Genomic DNA, 15,013 nt, shown 5'->3' on the forward strand with positions numbered 1-15,013 from the left:
TCACTTTCGACATTTGATCTGTTGTCTATGTTCTATTGTGAATACAATATCAGTTTTTGAGATTTGTAAATTATTGCATTCCGTTTTTATTTACAATTTGTACTTTGTCCCAACTTTTTTGGAATCGGGGTTGTATTTTTACAAAACCAAATCAGAAAAGGTTTGGATCATATGGAAAATGTAAATTTAACAAAGCAGTGATTTTCTAAATTTTACTTTGACTTGTATTTCATTGCAGACAGTATGAACCCAAGATATTCATGTTTTGTCTGGGCAACTTCATTTCATATGTTAATATACATCCTGTGTTTCAGGCCTGCAACACATTCCAAAAAAAGTTGGGACTGGGGCAATGTAGGGCTAGTAATGAAGTAAAACAATTAAATAATGATGTGATTTGAAACAGGCGATGTCAACAGGTTATTGTAATCATCATTTGGTACAAAATCGGTATCCAGGAAAGGCCTAGCCTTTGAGGATGGGCCAAGGATCTCCAGTTTGTCAACAAATGTGTGAGAAAATAATTGAAATATTTAAAAAGAACATTCGTCAAAGAAAGATATGAATGGATTTGGATATTTGACCCTCTGCGGTGCATAATATCATTAAATGATTCAAGGAGTCTGGAGGAATTTCGGTGCAGGAGAGGCAAAAGCACAAGCCTAAGTTAAATACCCGTGATCTCCGATCCCTCAGATGGTGCTGCATCAAGAACCGTCATTCATCTAAAGCTGATATAACCACATTACTTTGGATTGGATTGGATTACTTTGGCAAACCTTTGTCAAGCACTACAATTCGGAGTTACATCCAGAAATGCCAGTTAAAACTTTAAAAGTGTGCAAAACGGGAGCCTTAGGTTAACTGTGTCCAGAAATGCTGCTTCTTTGGGCTTGGAGGCATCTGAGATGTGGCCAGATGAATCAGTATTCCAGGGTTGTGTTTTTTTTTTTTTTTTTTTTTTTTTTTTTTTTGAAGAAATGGACACCGTGTGCTCCGGACCAAAGGTGAAAAGGATCATCCATACTGTTACCAGCAACAAGTCCAAAAGCCAGGGTCTGTCATAGTATGGGGTTGCATCAGTGCCCTTGGGAAATGTAACTTACACTTCTGTGATGGCAGCATTAATGCAGAAAACTTGAGATTGAGATTTTGGAGTAATGTATGCTGCCATAAGATGACCTTTTCCAGGGATATTTCAACAAGACAATGCAAAGCCACATTCTGAATTCACATTCACACATTACAAAGGCATGGCTGTGGAAGAAGAGGGTGCCTGTCCCCTTTGTCCCCAATAGAGAATGTGTGACAAAGTTTGAAGCAAAAAATATGACAATAATGACCCCGTACTGTTGCACACCTTATGACCTGTTTGCAGAAAGAATGGGACAAAATAACACCTGAAACACTTCATCACTTGGTGTCTTCAGTCGTAAATATCTGAAGTGTTGTGAGAAGGAATGGCAACATTATAAAGTGCTAAATTCTTTACTGTCCCAACTTTTTTGAGATTTGTTGCAAGAATCAACATTGAAACATGTTTATTTTGAAAAATCAGTCAAATTTATGAGGTAAAACATCAAATAATGCGCTGTTGTGTTGTTTTGAGTACAATACAGGTCACATATTATTTACAAATCATGGTTTTCAGTTTTAATTTCAATTTCAACACACCACCCCCAACCTTTTCTAATTTGGGGTTGGGTAATGTTATACATTACATCCAAAAGTGGTTAATCATGATCATATAAAATGTTTAGATTTTATCAAAATGTGTATATTTATAAAAAATACACATACAACTCAATATTTTCCAAAATAATTCATTCATAATAAATAAAGGCATGAGCTGGGAACAAGGGGCGGCACAATGGTGTAGTGGTTAGCACTATCGCCTCACAGCACAAAGGTTCTGGGCTTGAGCCCAGTAGCCGACAGGGGCCTTTCTGTGTGGAATTTGCATGTTCTCCCCGTGTCAGCGTGGGTTTTCTCTGGGTGCTCTGGTCCAAAGACATGCAGGTTAGGCTAATTGGTGGTTCTAAATTGACTGTAGGTGTGAATGTGAGTGTGAATGGTTGTTTGTCTCTGTGTCAGCCCTGTGATGATCTGGTGACTTGTCCAGGGTGTACCCCACCTCTCGCCCATAGTCAGCTGGGATAGGCTCCAGTTTGGCCGTGACCCTGTACAGGATAAGCGGCTACTGATAATGGATGAGCTGGGAACACACCCCGAGTCCACTCCCCCCCCCCCCCCCCAACACACACACACGCCACACACGCGCGCGCAAATGCAAAATTTCAGGGATAAATGCAGAGTGAACTTTATCCATCAGGGGTCACATAGTTTGCAGTGTTTTATCTTTAAGCCTGAACTATAATTATACTGTGTAAATATAACCCGAGTGATGCCGGAGTTATTTTTAGCATGCTTGACAGGGCTGTTGATGTATGTGAGCTCTTTGTTTTCCTGAATACTGTCAGACATTCTTTTCATTGTGCTTGGTTTGTAAGAAAACACCATAATATAATCCACTTTCGTGTCAGTAAGCTGTCAGTATTAAAATTCCACAGAAATGATGATGCAGATTTCATCAGTCATAAACCACACCTGGACTGAACCACGCAGAAATGACGACAAGATTATGAAACCTGAGTGCACTGCAGACCAAATGTCGTGAATGGAGCAGAAATAAAGTGTATTAGATTTCTACTAGTATGGCTGCTTCCAGTAAAACACTGAGAGCAAGAAGCGGTAGGATTGACTTTGGCAAATCAAACTCAGATTTGTCAAGACCTTTAAATGTCAAGTCAACTTTATTGTCAAATATGCTATACATGCTCGACATACAGCACAGATGAAATATCAGTCCTCTCTGACCCACGGTGCAAACAGGCAATGCAATAAATAAAAATAGAATAATTGAAAAAAAAAAACAATATAAACAGTATAAACACTCTAGATAGGAACTAGACATAGACTAAACACTCAAACAATATAAACAGTATAAATAAACAGTGTAAACACTAGATAAGAACTACACAGACAGGGCCGTAACCAGGATTTTTCAAATACCGAGGTCAAACATTGCGATACATCTTATTTGCCAAAAAAAAAAAAAAGTCCTAATATGGTGACTTTTCATATATTTTGGAAACGAGTCAAAATCACAAGCCCAACAAGATGAACATGTAGGTGAACATGTTTATTTTAACAATTTCAAAACTGCACGATCACAAAAGTATTGTGTGTGTGTGTGTGTGTGTGTGTGCGTGAGTGAGTGAGTGAGAGTTTGAGTGAGTGATGGAGTGTGAGAGTGTGAGTGAGTGTGAGTGAGAGTGTGAGTGAGTGAGAATGAGAGTGTGAGTGAGTGAGAATGAGAGTGTGAGTGAGAATGAGAGTGTGAGTGAGTGAGAATGAGAGTGTGAGTGAGTGAGAATGAGAGTGTGAGTGAGTGAGTGAGAGAGAGTGTGTGAGTGAGTGTGAGTGAGAATGAGTGAGTGAGAGAGAGTGTGAGTGAGTGAGAATGAGTGTGAGTGAGTATAGTGTGAGTGAGAATGAGTGAGTGAGAGAGTGTGAGTGAGTGAGAATGAGTGTGAGTGAGTATAGTGTGAGTGAGAATGAGTGAGAGAGTGTGAGTGAGTGAGTATAGTGTGAGTGAGAATGAGTGAGAGAGTGTGAGTGAGTGAGAATGAGAGTGTGAGTGAGTATAGTGTGAGTGAGTATAGTGTGAGTGAGTGAGAGAGTGTGAGTGAGTGAGAGAGTGTGAGTGAGAGAGTGTGAGTGAGAGAGTGTGAGTGAGAATGAGAGTGTGAGTGAGAATGAGTGAGTTAGTGTGAGTGAGAGTGACAACGCAATCTAGCCGAGCCTGAATGGACTTCAATTGCTTTTTAAAAAATATATGCCCTTTTCAATAGCAAAATACTAGACGGTTATTGGACAAAACCGACTAAAACGCCACATTCGGAGACTGAGCCTCACTGGAGATGGGAGTCAATAAGAGGGGCGGGACAAGACTTCCCGAGAGGAGGCTCATCTCCAGCTGGTGATTGGAGGAGGAGCTGTGAACGCGCCTGGGCTGCTCATGATTGACACAAAGCAGTCAGAGGTGGTACATCATGTTGTAAATAAAATGTGAACATAAGTTTGCTAAGTAGAATTCTTCATCTTATGTCAATTTTCAGATTCCACGACTAATTGACAAACTGCCTGGCTGCGGAGCCGGACCTTGATGAGAACACTTCTCAGCTCTTGTGTATCCCGCGGTGCTTAGCTGACTATCGCGAGGCTGCCGAATATGAAATGTTTCCAATGTCGGATATTTCAGCTTCGTTTAAAAATGATTATGTGGACTTTGTTTTTAGACAAACAAATGAGAACAGGGGGATGCAAGCTGAATTTAGAATTTTCCACCGATCAAAGTCAGAACGATTTTCATCATATATTAATTTCACATTTCTGAGTGAAAAAAAAAAAAAAATACCGTGGGAAAAAAAATGCCGAGGACATGACCTCGGTGTCCTCAATGGTAGTTACGGCCCTGTACACAGACTAAACAGACAATATAAACACTCTAGATATGAATTAGACGTAGACTAAACACTCATATACATACACGCACACATAAATTGGTTCAAATAACCAAACAGTTAAGGGCACTTGAGGCATAGCAGGTAAACATGAAATAAGCAGTATAAACAAACTAGCAGCTGTTAAGATGAGGTAGTGCGGAATAGTGCAAATGAGCGAGGTAACGTGAGATGTGCGGTCCCTGAGTTCAGTAGTGTGTTAATGAACGATGAGATGTGTGTGTTTGGGGGGGGAAACTGTGAGGATGACATGTCAGATGCTGAAGGGGGGTGTGCGAGCAGAATCTGTGGCAGGGGGCAGAACAGGGAGGGAGTTGAGCCTCCTGACCGCCTGGTGAAAGAAACTGTTCTTGAGGTGGGGTTTACATTAGACCGTATCAGCGGATCATCAGATTGTTTTTAAAACGATTAGTGTGCACACAGCAACGCCAATACACGATTCGCGTGCACACAGCAACACCAATACACGGATACACCTGGCTCCGCAGGCATCCTGCGCTCCAAATCACTCCGCCCTGAACAGCGAGTGCCCTCTGGAGGGTGCGCACTCCGGCCCTGCGCAGCTCACAGAGCGCGCGAGTGGAGCGCACGAGCAGTGATTTGGGACTGAGCCGCTGTGTGTGTGATCTCAGTGCATGTCGGGCATGCGCGTCACTTACCACTGGGCAAGTGGAAGGATGGCAAGCCTAAAGACAATCATAACTACACAATGGGCAGTATTTGCATCAGTATTTGCAGTATTTTCATACTTTTATACTCTTTAATGAAAGGTGATACAAGGCGGAAGTCCGCGCCGTTTTTCAGCAGTCGCGTCACATGACCAACGCCAGCGAATCAGGAAGGTGGATGTCACAGTGACGTTGTCCAATGACGACGCCAGCTAGAGCTCAGCACAGCGTATCCGCGTATTCTCAATGTTTACACAGCACCGGACCAGACACGATCTGGATTGAATACGTGGACCCTGGCGGATTCCCGTTTCCTGGCGTTTCCAGGCGTTTTAATGTAAACGGACAGTGCATCCGCGAAGAAAACGAGACAGATACGGTCTAATGTAAACTTGGCCTGAGTCTGCTGGTTTTGGCCCGGAGACTCCACAGTCTCCTCCCCGACGGCAACAGGCTGAAGAGGCTGTGAGATGGGTGGGTGGGGTCACCTGCAATCCTGATGGCTTTGCGGGTGAGGTGGGAGTTATAAATATCCATTAGAGAAGGGAGAGAGACACCAATGATCCTCTCAGCTGCTCTCACGATGCGCTGCAGAGACTTGCAGCAGGACACAGTGCAGGTGCCGTACCACACAGTGATGCAGCTGGTCAGGATGTTCTCGATGGTGCCTCTGTAGAAAGTGTGCATGATGGGGGCCGGGGCTCTTGCTCTCCTCAGTTTGCGGAGGAAGTACAGACGCTGTTGGGCTTTTTTGGCCAGTGATGCGGTGTTGTTGCTCCAGGACAGGTCTTCAGAGATGTGCACACCCAGAAACTTGGTGCTGCTCACCCTCTCCACTGCAGCACCGTCGATAGTGGAGTATGCTGGGTGTGCTCTCTCCTGAAGTCCACAACAATCTCCTTCATCTTCTCCACGTTCAGACGGAGATTGTTGTCCTTGCACCACGTGGCCAAGCGGCTCACCTCACTCCTGTAGATTGTCTCATCGCCATTGTTGATGAGACCCACCACAGTCGTGTCATCTGCAAACTTAATGAAGAGATTTGAGCTGGATGTTGGTGTGCAGTCATGGGTCAGCAGAGTGAAGAGGAGGGGGCTTAGCACACATCCTTGGGGGGGCCCCCATGTTCAGTGTGATGGTGCTGGAGGAGTTGCTGCCAACCCGTACAGTCTGTGGTCTCCCCATCAGGAAGTCCAGCAGCCAGTTGCACAGGGAGGTGTTGAGTCCCAGCTGGTCCAGTTTGTGAAGGAGCTGCTGAGGAATGATTGTGTTGAATGCTGAGCTAAAGTCTATGAACAGCATTCTGACATACGAGTCTTTTGTCTCCAGGTGGGTGAGGACTGAGTGGAGGGCAGTGGAGATGGCGTCATCGGTCGAACGGTTGGACTGATATGAAAACTGCAAAGGATCCAGGGTGGGGGGGAGGGCAAACTTGATATGCCGCATGACTAGCCACTCGAAGCACTTCATGAGGATGGGAGTGAGTGCGACAGGGCGGTAGTCATTGAAGCAGGAGGGAGACGGCTTCTTCGGGACCGGGTTGATGGTGGTTTTGAGGCACGTGGGGACAACAGCCTGGCTCAACGAGATGTTGAAGATGTCTGTAAAGACATCTGTGAGCTCCTCGGCACAGTTTCTCAGGACACGACCAGGAATGTTATCAGGACCCGGGGCTTTTCGTGCATTTGTTGTCCTGAGAGCTCTTCTCACGCTGTCTGGGGACAGCGTCAACACCTGGTCGCCGGGAGGTGGTGGGATCTTCTGTGCCGTGGCGCTGTTGTCTGCCTCAAAGCGAGCGAAGAAATCGTTCAACTGATTCAGCAGAGACGTGGAGTTGTCATAGGTCTCTGGCGAGGGCTTGTAGTCTGTGATGGTCTGAATCCCCCGCCACAGGTTCCTGGTGTCTCTGCTGTCGTTGAAATGGTCACCAATGTGTCTGGAATACTGTCTCTTGGCCACCCTGATGCCTCGTGACAGATTGGCCCTAGCTGTCCTCAGGCCCACCTCATCCCCAGCTCTGAAGGCAGCGTTCCGAGCCCACAGGAGCCTATGGACTTCCCCTGTCAGCCATGGCTTCTGATTGGCCCGAATGGAGATGGTTCTGGTGACCGTAACGTCGTCCATGCACTTCCTCATGTAGGCAGTGACGGTCTCCGTGTACTCCTGGAGATCTGTGGTGTTGTTGTAGGTGGCCGCCTGTCTGAACATGCTCCAGTCAGATATCTGTTTTGTAGCTGGTTTGGTGACTTTAATCAGCGGCCTGTATGCTGGCATTAGCATAACAGTGGAGTGATCTGAGGCACCAAGGTGGGGGAGGAGTAGGGCTTTGTAGGCATCTTTATGCATGGTGTAAACATTGTCCAGAGTATTGTTTCCATGTGTAGGAAAGTTGAAATATCAAGCAGATATTATTTCATCCACAATTATTTCTTCTTTCCTATCAGTCCTCCTTTCTCAGGTGTCTGTAGGTATAAAGACTTATATCACTCATTTCTACCACACACTCTGAGAGAAATCAAGAAAGATTAGATGTCCAATGAAAACTACACAGATTCATCCTGTCTTTTTTTCCCCCCAGTATTGCTCAGTGTGAGCGTGTGGTACAAGAAATGAGCTCCATAAATCTGAAAAGGAGATTGTGAGATTGTTTGACACATTGGCCAACTAGCCAGAGGAGAGCACTGTTGAACAATATTTCTTTATTTTCCTCTCGTTGAGTTTGTGATATGTCACTCTGCTCATGCAAGTTTAGGATTTAAATCAATGTGTGGTAGTGTACTGCTGCATTTTATATCTTTATATTATCCATTCACTTTATATACTGTATAATGTATGCTGTTTTGCTGTAGTTTCGCCAGTGCAATATGGGTGTCTGTCTTTGTCTATAATGTACAACAAACAATTCATAAATGCATTTTAGAATGGATATATTCATACCTGAATGCATTTACGATTCCACCACTGGTGATGCTGCATGATTTAAATGACTCTTCTTGTGAAAACATAAACACTTTTTTTTTTTTTTCATTTATAGTTAATACGTTGGACTAAATCGGCCTTTTCAAGCCACCTTTAATGTATTCTCTGGTCATGGTCCATTCATCCAAGTGCTAGTAAAAAAATGTGCTGACCATAGTTATGTTCGTAATTTTAACATTCTGTCTTTCATTTGCTCCCAGTGGACCTCCTTTGACATTGGTGCTGTGAAGCTAACCAGATTTGAACGCTACTATAGATCATTGTCCGAGGACATGTTCTGTTTTTGGCTCCACTTATTGCACTAGCTAATAAATGGCATACTGTGCTTATCAGATGTAAGCTTCCACTGTTATTACAAAGTGTGATTCAAATTGTATTCAGTTTTACGTAATATACCCATACACCTCAGTGTTCCACTGGTTGTGGAGGAGGCAGGCCGAAACGCAGTAATGAAAGAAAATGTTAGCGATAGTTCTAAACTGATAAAGTCAGGAGAAGAGCTGTAATTTTGCATATTGTTCTCTTCTTTCAGGGTAATGTGGGCCCTGCTGCATTCTGGCTCATGGCCTTCCTTCTGACCCACTCAGAGGCCATGAGGGCAGTGAGAAAGGAGTTTAAGAGTGTCACAGTGCCTGGAACCGACACACTCAACCTCCAGGAACCAACACCTGTGTTTGGCAAGTCTCATACTCCTCTTTCGAAAAATAGCAATAGTGTTTGTTTACTTGGTCTGTTGTGAGAAGTTTTAGTTAAATAAAATACATATCTTGTTATGTATTAAATATCTTATTCTGAAAGAACACATCACAAATGTGGTGGCTGTTAACATGTCATTGGTCGGGCATTCTCTACCATGGTATCCTTTTCAACTAATCCGGTGCATTCAGTTTCTAAAAATTACTGAAAGAAGGAAGCTGTGATACGCTAAGAAATGCAATGCCTTTCTAGCAGTGACGATAGTGCATCGTCATATCGCCCACACCACACAGCTCTAATGTGTCTCCAGGAGATTAACCTAAGGTACAGATTTAGCCTGCTCTGAAAAGAACAGTGCAAAGGAGTATTCAAGGTTTGACTCATGGAAGACCAAAGGTTGCACCAGGCAAGCATTAGAAAAGAGTCCACTCAACAAGTGTACCTTCAGCACGTTAGTATTTGTGTGTTTGTTTGTAGAAGAGTATGGTGTAGCACTACTGGATCTCACAAGGGAAATTATACAATACATTATGGTTGTAAGGTTGTGGTTAATTTATTAAATTGCTTTTCAAATGTTAATTTAGACAGTGTGCTGGAAGAGACTCTCCGCCTGACTGCTGCCCCTTTCATTACTCGGGAGGTCCTGCAGGACAAGACACTGCACATGGCAGATGGACAAGAATATGATCTGAGGAAGGGTGACCGTGTCTGTCTGCTCCCTTTCATAAGTCCACAGATGGACCCAGAAATATATACTGAACCTGAGGTACACAAAGAGTCAAACATATATAGACACACAATTATATTCCATCAACAACTTTTATTAAAGGAGAACTGAAGTCATTTTTAAACTTGCTTTATTTCTTAATTAACGTGTTATTCAATTACGTTTTCAGTTTTAGTAACCTTATATCATGACTCGTATTGGCAACTAATTGCAATTAAATATTATACTTATCGGCCTATTCAGTTTTTAGCCATGCTGAATTTAGTTCGTTTGGTCCACGGCAGGCGTCGCTTATCCACACGATCTTCACGAGATTTGTGCGAGACTTCGAAACGTGAAGTGTCAGCCAGGTGTCAGTGCTGCCATTTTGGAAACTGTTTTCCAAACGAAATATTGCACAAAAATGAGTTTAAATGACGATTACTGGCTACTTTTTTCAAACTTTCCTAATTGCTATCAAAACAAACAAAACTTCCAACTTGATTACGTCAGCATTTGAAAGAGGGCGCGCGCGTCTTTTGACAACGTTGGCAGACGTTGGTCACTTTGATTTCCGCTGTACGTTTTACTTCCGTCCTATGATGTCTCGCACAGGTCTCAACGAATCTCGTTTACAGCCATTCCTTTGACATATGGACTGATATATTACAGAGCATATTTCAAACACTCATAACTTGCTATAGCAGTGACAAAATAGCTGTCAGAAATGCATTCCTATATTTAATAAAATGAGATAAATAGAATTTTGATGATAATAAAAAATTTGCCTTCAGTTCTCCTTTAAAGTGTCAAACTTGTAGTTGGCCACAAGTAGCCTACTAATTGGGGACATGAGCTATATATAAAATATGAATAAAATCTGAAATATATACTTCTATGTACAATCTTAAATGATAAATCTTAAATGTATACACACAATAGTAACACTATTATTAAAAAAAAAAAATGCATTCCCAAAACAGCACTACACCAACCCCTTTACTAACAGTGACTACATGAATAGATACTGTGTGTGCTTTAGAATTATCGAAACTGCACTCATAATTTTCAGAAGTTCCTGAATGACCATTTTCAGCGATTTTTCAGTGTAGTTTAAAACACCCTACTGTGTCTACTTGTATCATCCAAGTCATCAAAAGTATTGTGAGCATAAATAAGGAAAAGACCATGTCCTTTCTCTCTCTTACACACACACTCCGAGTTCAGACTTTACACTTACCATGGATTACACCTTAGAAAGGTTTAACCCAGGGCATGTTAACCACAGGATTAAGGTGCCATGATAATAGAAAGAAGCTAATTGGCGGAAAAGTCACTACTGGCGTCATGACTACAATTACCCAAACAAAACTATCAGTTTGGAAAATCTCACCTGATGTCACATGAAATGACCGTACCATGGTAACCTGATTGCAGTCCTGATTGAATGAATGTGGAGCATTGTACTGTATCAAACATTAATCTCTCACACAGTCGTGAGAACATTTTTTTTTTTGTGCATGCAAATCATGATTTGCTAATCAACCATGTCTCCTCTGCTAATTTTTTTACAGAAATTCAAGTATGACCGATTTCTTAAAGCAGACGGAACAGTAAAAAAAGACTTCTTTAAAGGTGGGAGGAGGCTGAAGTATTACACCATGCCTTGGGGAGCAGGGCTCAACGGGTGCCTGGGAAAGCCATTTGCAGTTCAGTCCATCAGACAGTAAGTATCCTCGGAGACAAAATGCATCCCTCAAAGGAAGGCAAACACCTTTCAGCTTACTGACTGCACTTAAAGGATAAGGCAACTTTTGTACAGTGTGTGTAATAGGAGAAAAACATATACGTAATCAATTCCGTTAATTATTTCCATTATATATCGAACATGAAAAAATATTTTTAACTTTGAAATCATGAATTGACACAGAGGAGTCGAAGTTGGAGGAGGCAGCCATTTTGAGATTGTGGGCAACTATAAACCAATCAGAATCTTTCGTTAATGCGCCTCCCTCTGATCTGTGACGTCACTGGGCCCATGAAAACAGTGTTTACAGACAGATCACTGTGATGACAGTAAGGAGTCCCGGCAGGTGGCTTGTATTTGATTCGTTTATATCCCGACCTTGTCAGCTGTCAGGTTTATGTTCATGGACCCGGTAAGCTGGTAAATAATATTTATAAATTTTTTTCTTTACCAAATTCTAACAGAAAACGAGAGCGCCCGAAAGGGAAAACCGAGCCGAGCCGCTTCGCGCATGCGCAGTAGGCTTGGTAGGACAAATCCAAATAGGAGTCATTCAGGATTCAGCCATGTTTTTGTTCCGTGTTTTTACTCGACCAAAGTTATACAGTATTATGAGCTTTAAGTTGCATAAATAAAACCATTTGGTGAAACTTTGAAGAAGCAATTGTACTGGTTTTTTGCCTTATTACTATGAAGCACTGGAGAGTTCTTTTCAGTGGTGGGCCGCATGACGTCACGCAGTAGATCAATATGGTGGAACGCATCTTCGCTGAGCTCAGCGCAAGCCCATATTATTAAACGTTAAAAGATACTGTTATGCGGTCTGTTCTTTCTCTATAAATTCCATGATCGATTACTTTATATATTTATCTATCTATTTGTGGTGATTTTGTACAAAAGTTGCCTTTTCCTTTAAACACAGAGGGCCACAGTGATTAAACTTCACACACACACACACACACACACATGAATGTTATAAAGCAGTTATACCATATTGTAGCGGCCAATCCAGCTGTTGCACAAGCAAAGGCCATTTAAAGAGATACACAACATTCCCACTGTAGGTAAACATGTCCATGTCCCTAAGGCATGCATTTTCAAGTTTGCACTTGAGTAAAACATTTTAAAGACGTGACCATGAAAACCTACCCAGTGCTGAAACTGTTTCTATATACAGTATGTCATTCTGTCTTTCTGTGCTGTCCAGGTTTGTGTTCCTGGTTCTGTTCCATCTGGACATTGAGCTGCATGACCCTAAAGCTCAGGTGCCTGAAGTGGATGTCAGTCGCTATGGTTTTGGAATGCTACAGCCGAACAAGGAACTTCAGATCCGATACAAATGCAGAGAACATCCTTTTTCACTATAATCCACCTGTACCAATTACCCAGATAACCTATACATATTTATTTAACATTTTTCATACTTTTTACATATAACTGTACATAATTGTGTAAATATATATATATTTCAATACTCTGTATCTCACTTGAGTTTGTAATTGTATATTATCATTTCTATTTACTTACTTATCATTTCTTCCCACTCCTTTTTCTAACAATGTGTGGTGTTTTGTAATGTCTTAGCTCTTTGTTATTTTATTTTTTTAATTTCTCAATTTCTTTCTTTTGTATGTACAAATAATTACATTTTTTTTATACATGTTCGAAATAAATAAATAAATTCATTCATACTTTATGAAAAATAGTGGAAAAATACTTTTTTTTTTTATAGAAAAGGATACGGTTTTAGGCATTTTGAAGCAGGTTTGAACAAATAAAATGTAAAGTTAACTAACGACGGATTAAAAACCTTCTGCCGCGCGGGCCTCCGAGTCGCACTGGCCCCTGGTAAAACCGAAAGTTGGGACTTTGCCGTTTTAATGCCTGATGCCCATGGTAAAACTGAGCAGTGGGACTTTGCCATTTTTTCTGAACTGTGGGACTTTGCCATTTTTCCGCCCTGATGCCCATGGTAAAACATGATTCATGCATTCACAGAATTTCAAATAACGTGGAACCTTTCCTCTGACTAAGCACTCTGTATTTATAACTATAGTGTCTGGTTCTAACCATCCATAAATATTTGAGTACAGGCTACAGAGTTGATGGTTCTAATAGCTGTACTGCTTTACTACAGTGTGTCACTGTAGTGCCCTTGTAGACACTAATCCTAAAGCTGGGCTAAATAAGAACAGGACATGAGGATTCCCTGGTTAGACTGGTTAGTGACCCTTGTCCTGATTGTTCCTGACTTTATATAAATCTAAATTTCTCATTTTTGTGGATCCTGATTTATACTTATGTTCCAGATTCCAGGTTAACACAAATTGATTAAAAGTGTTATTTTTTCATAATTTGTTTTGTCAAGGTCCTTAAAACTTCTGTGTCTCAATTGTAAAGTGCTTTGGAAAAAAAAAAAGAGCATCCGTCACACACACATTCAAACACAAGAGGTCATTAACACTGCAAGACAAAATGTCTGAATCACTACAGGGTTTAATTATCAAAAATAAAGGTACCGACCTGTGCTTATCCTTTTTGCAGTTCCATCAAGTACATCTTTTCTGCCTATAGTATATATCTTTTACCTGGGAAGGTGCAGGTTGTGTACTTTTAATTAGCTTTTAGAGTAAAGTTTTAAAGGTATATTAGTTGTCCTTAAGGTTCAGTTATTCATCTATTTTCAATGCTGCTTATCCATTGTGGGTTATGGGTGAGCTGCAGCCAGTGCCAGCTGACATTGGGTGAGAGGCCGGGTACACCCTGGACAGGTTGCCAGTCTATCGCAAAACTAACACAGAGAGACAGACAGCCATTCATATTCACACCAATGGGCAATTTAGAGTAGACAGTTGTCTTTTGACTGTGAGTACCTGGAGGAAACCCATGTAGGCATGAGGAGAACATGCAAACTCCACACAGAAAGGCCCTGGTCAACCAGCAGGTTTGAACCCAAAACCTACTTCCTGGAAGACAATATTGCTAAGCACTGCACCACAGTGCAACCATGTACACTGTCAGAATAGGGGTACAGTAGGAGTCCATTTGTGCCCTGCAAGGTACAATCTACACTAATGTACCCCCAAGGGCTCTTTATTGGACCTCAAGGTAACTACCGTATGTGTACCTTTTTAGGGCTAAAAAGGTACATATGTGTTCCCTCGCAGTATATAAAGGGTAAAAATAAGTACCTTATAGGGTACTGCCCCAGTGACATGCCGTTGTTCCCCCAAAGATACAATAATGTACTTTACTTTCTGAGAGTGTATGTTATATTGTTTTTAAAAATAAACAGATACTTATGAAGAAATACCATTGATGGTACCACCCTTGCAACAAGAATAGCAGCAAGTATAGTTTGGCTCCTTTATTTCAAAGTGTACTTTCAAGCACCACTGTGTGTGTGTGTGTGTGTGTGTCTGTCTGTCTATCTATCTATCTATCTATCTATCTATATAAAATGCACATACACACACACATACAGTGGTGCTTGAAAGTTTGTGAATCCTTTAGAATTTTCTATATTTCTGCATAAAATGACCGAAAACATCATCAGATTTTCACACAAGTCCTAAAAGTAGATAAAGAGAACCCAGTTAAACAAATGAGACAAAAATATTATACTTGGTCA

General features: G+C 41.6%; 1 protein-coding gene across 1 annotated transcript in view; it reads left to right on the plus strand.

Moving 5' to 3' along the window:
- The window catches only part of LOC132885167 (prostacyclin synthase-like), a 31,232-nt gene extending 18,249 nt beyond the window's left edge, over positions 1–12,983 (plus strand). The window contains exons 7-10 of the mRNA XM_060919518.1: positions 8,766–8,910; positions 9,514–9,695; positions 11,210–11,361; positions 12,590–12,983. Coding sequence (XP_060775501.1) covers positions 8,766–8,910; positions 9,514–9,695; positions 11,210–11,361; positions 12,590–12,749 — 639 coding nt within the window. The 3' untranslated portion in view covers positions 12,750–12,983. The remainder of the gene's footprint in view (positions 1–8,765; positions 8,911–9,513; positions 9,696–11,209; positions 11,362–12,589) is intronic.
- Positions 12,984–15,013: the final 2,030 nt, after the last annotated feature.

The sequence above is a fragment of the Neoarius graeffei genome, chromosome 4 (genome assembly GCF_027579695.1).
Source record: "Neoarius graeffei isolate fNeoGra1 chromosome 4, fNeoGra1.pri, whole genome shotgun sequence".
NCBI classification, from domain to species: Eukaryota; Metazoa; Chordata; class Actinopteri; order Siluriformes; family Ariidae; genus Neoarius; species Neoarius graeffei.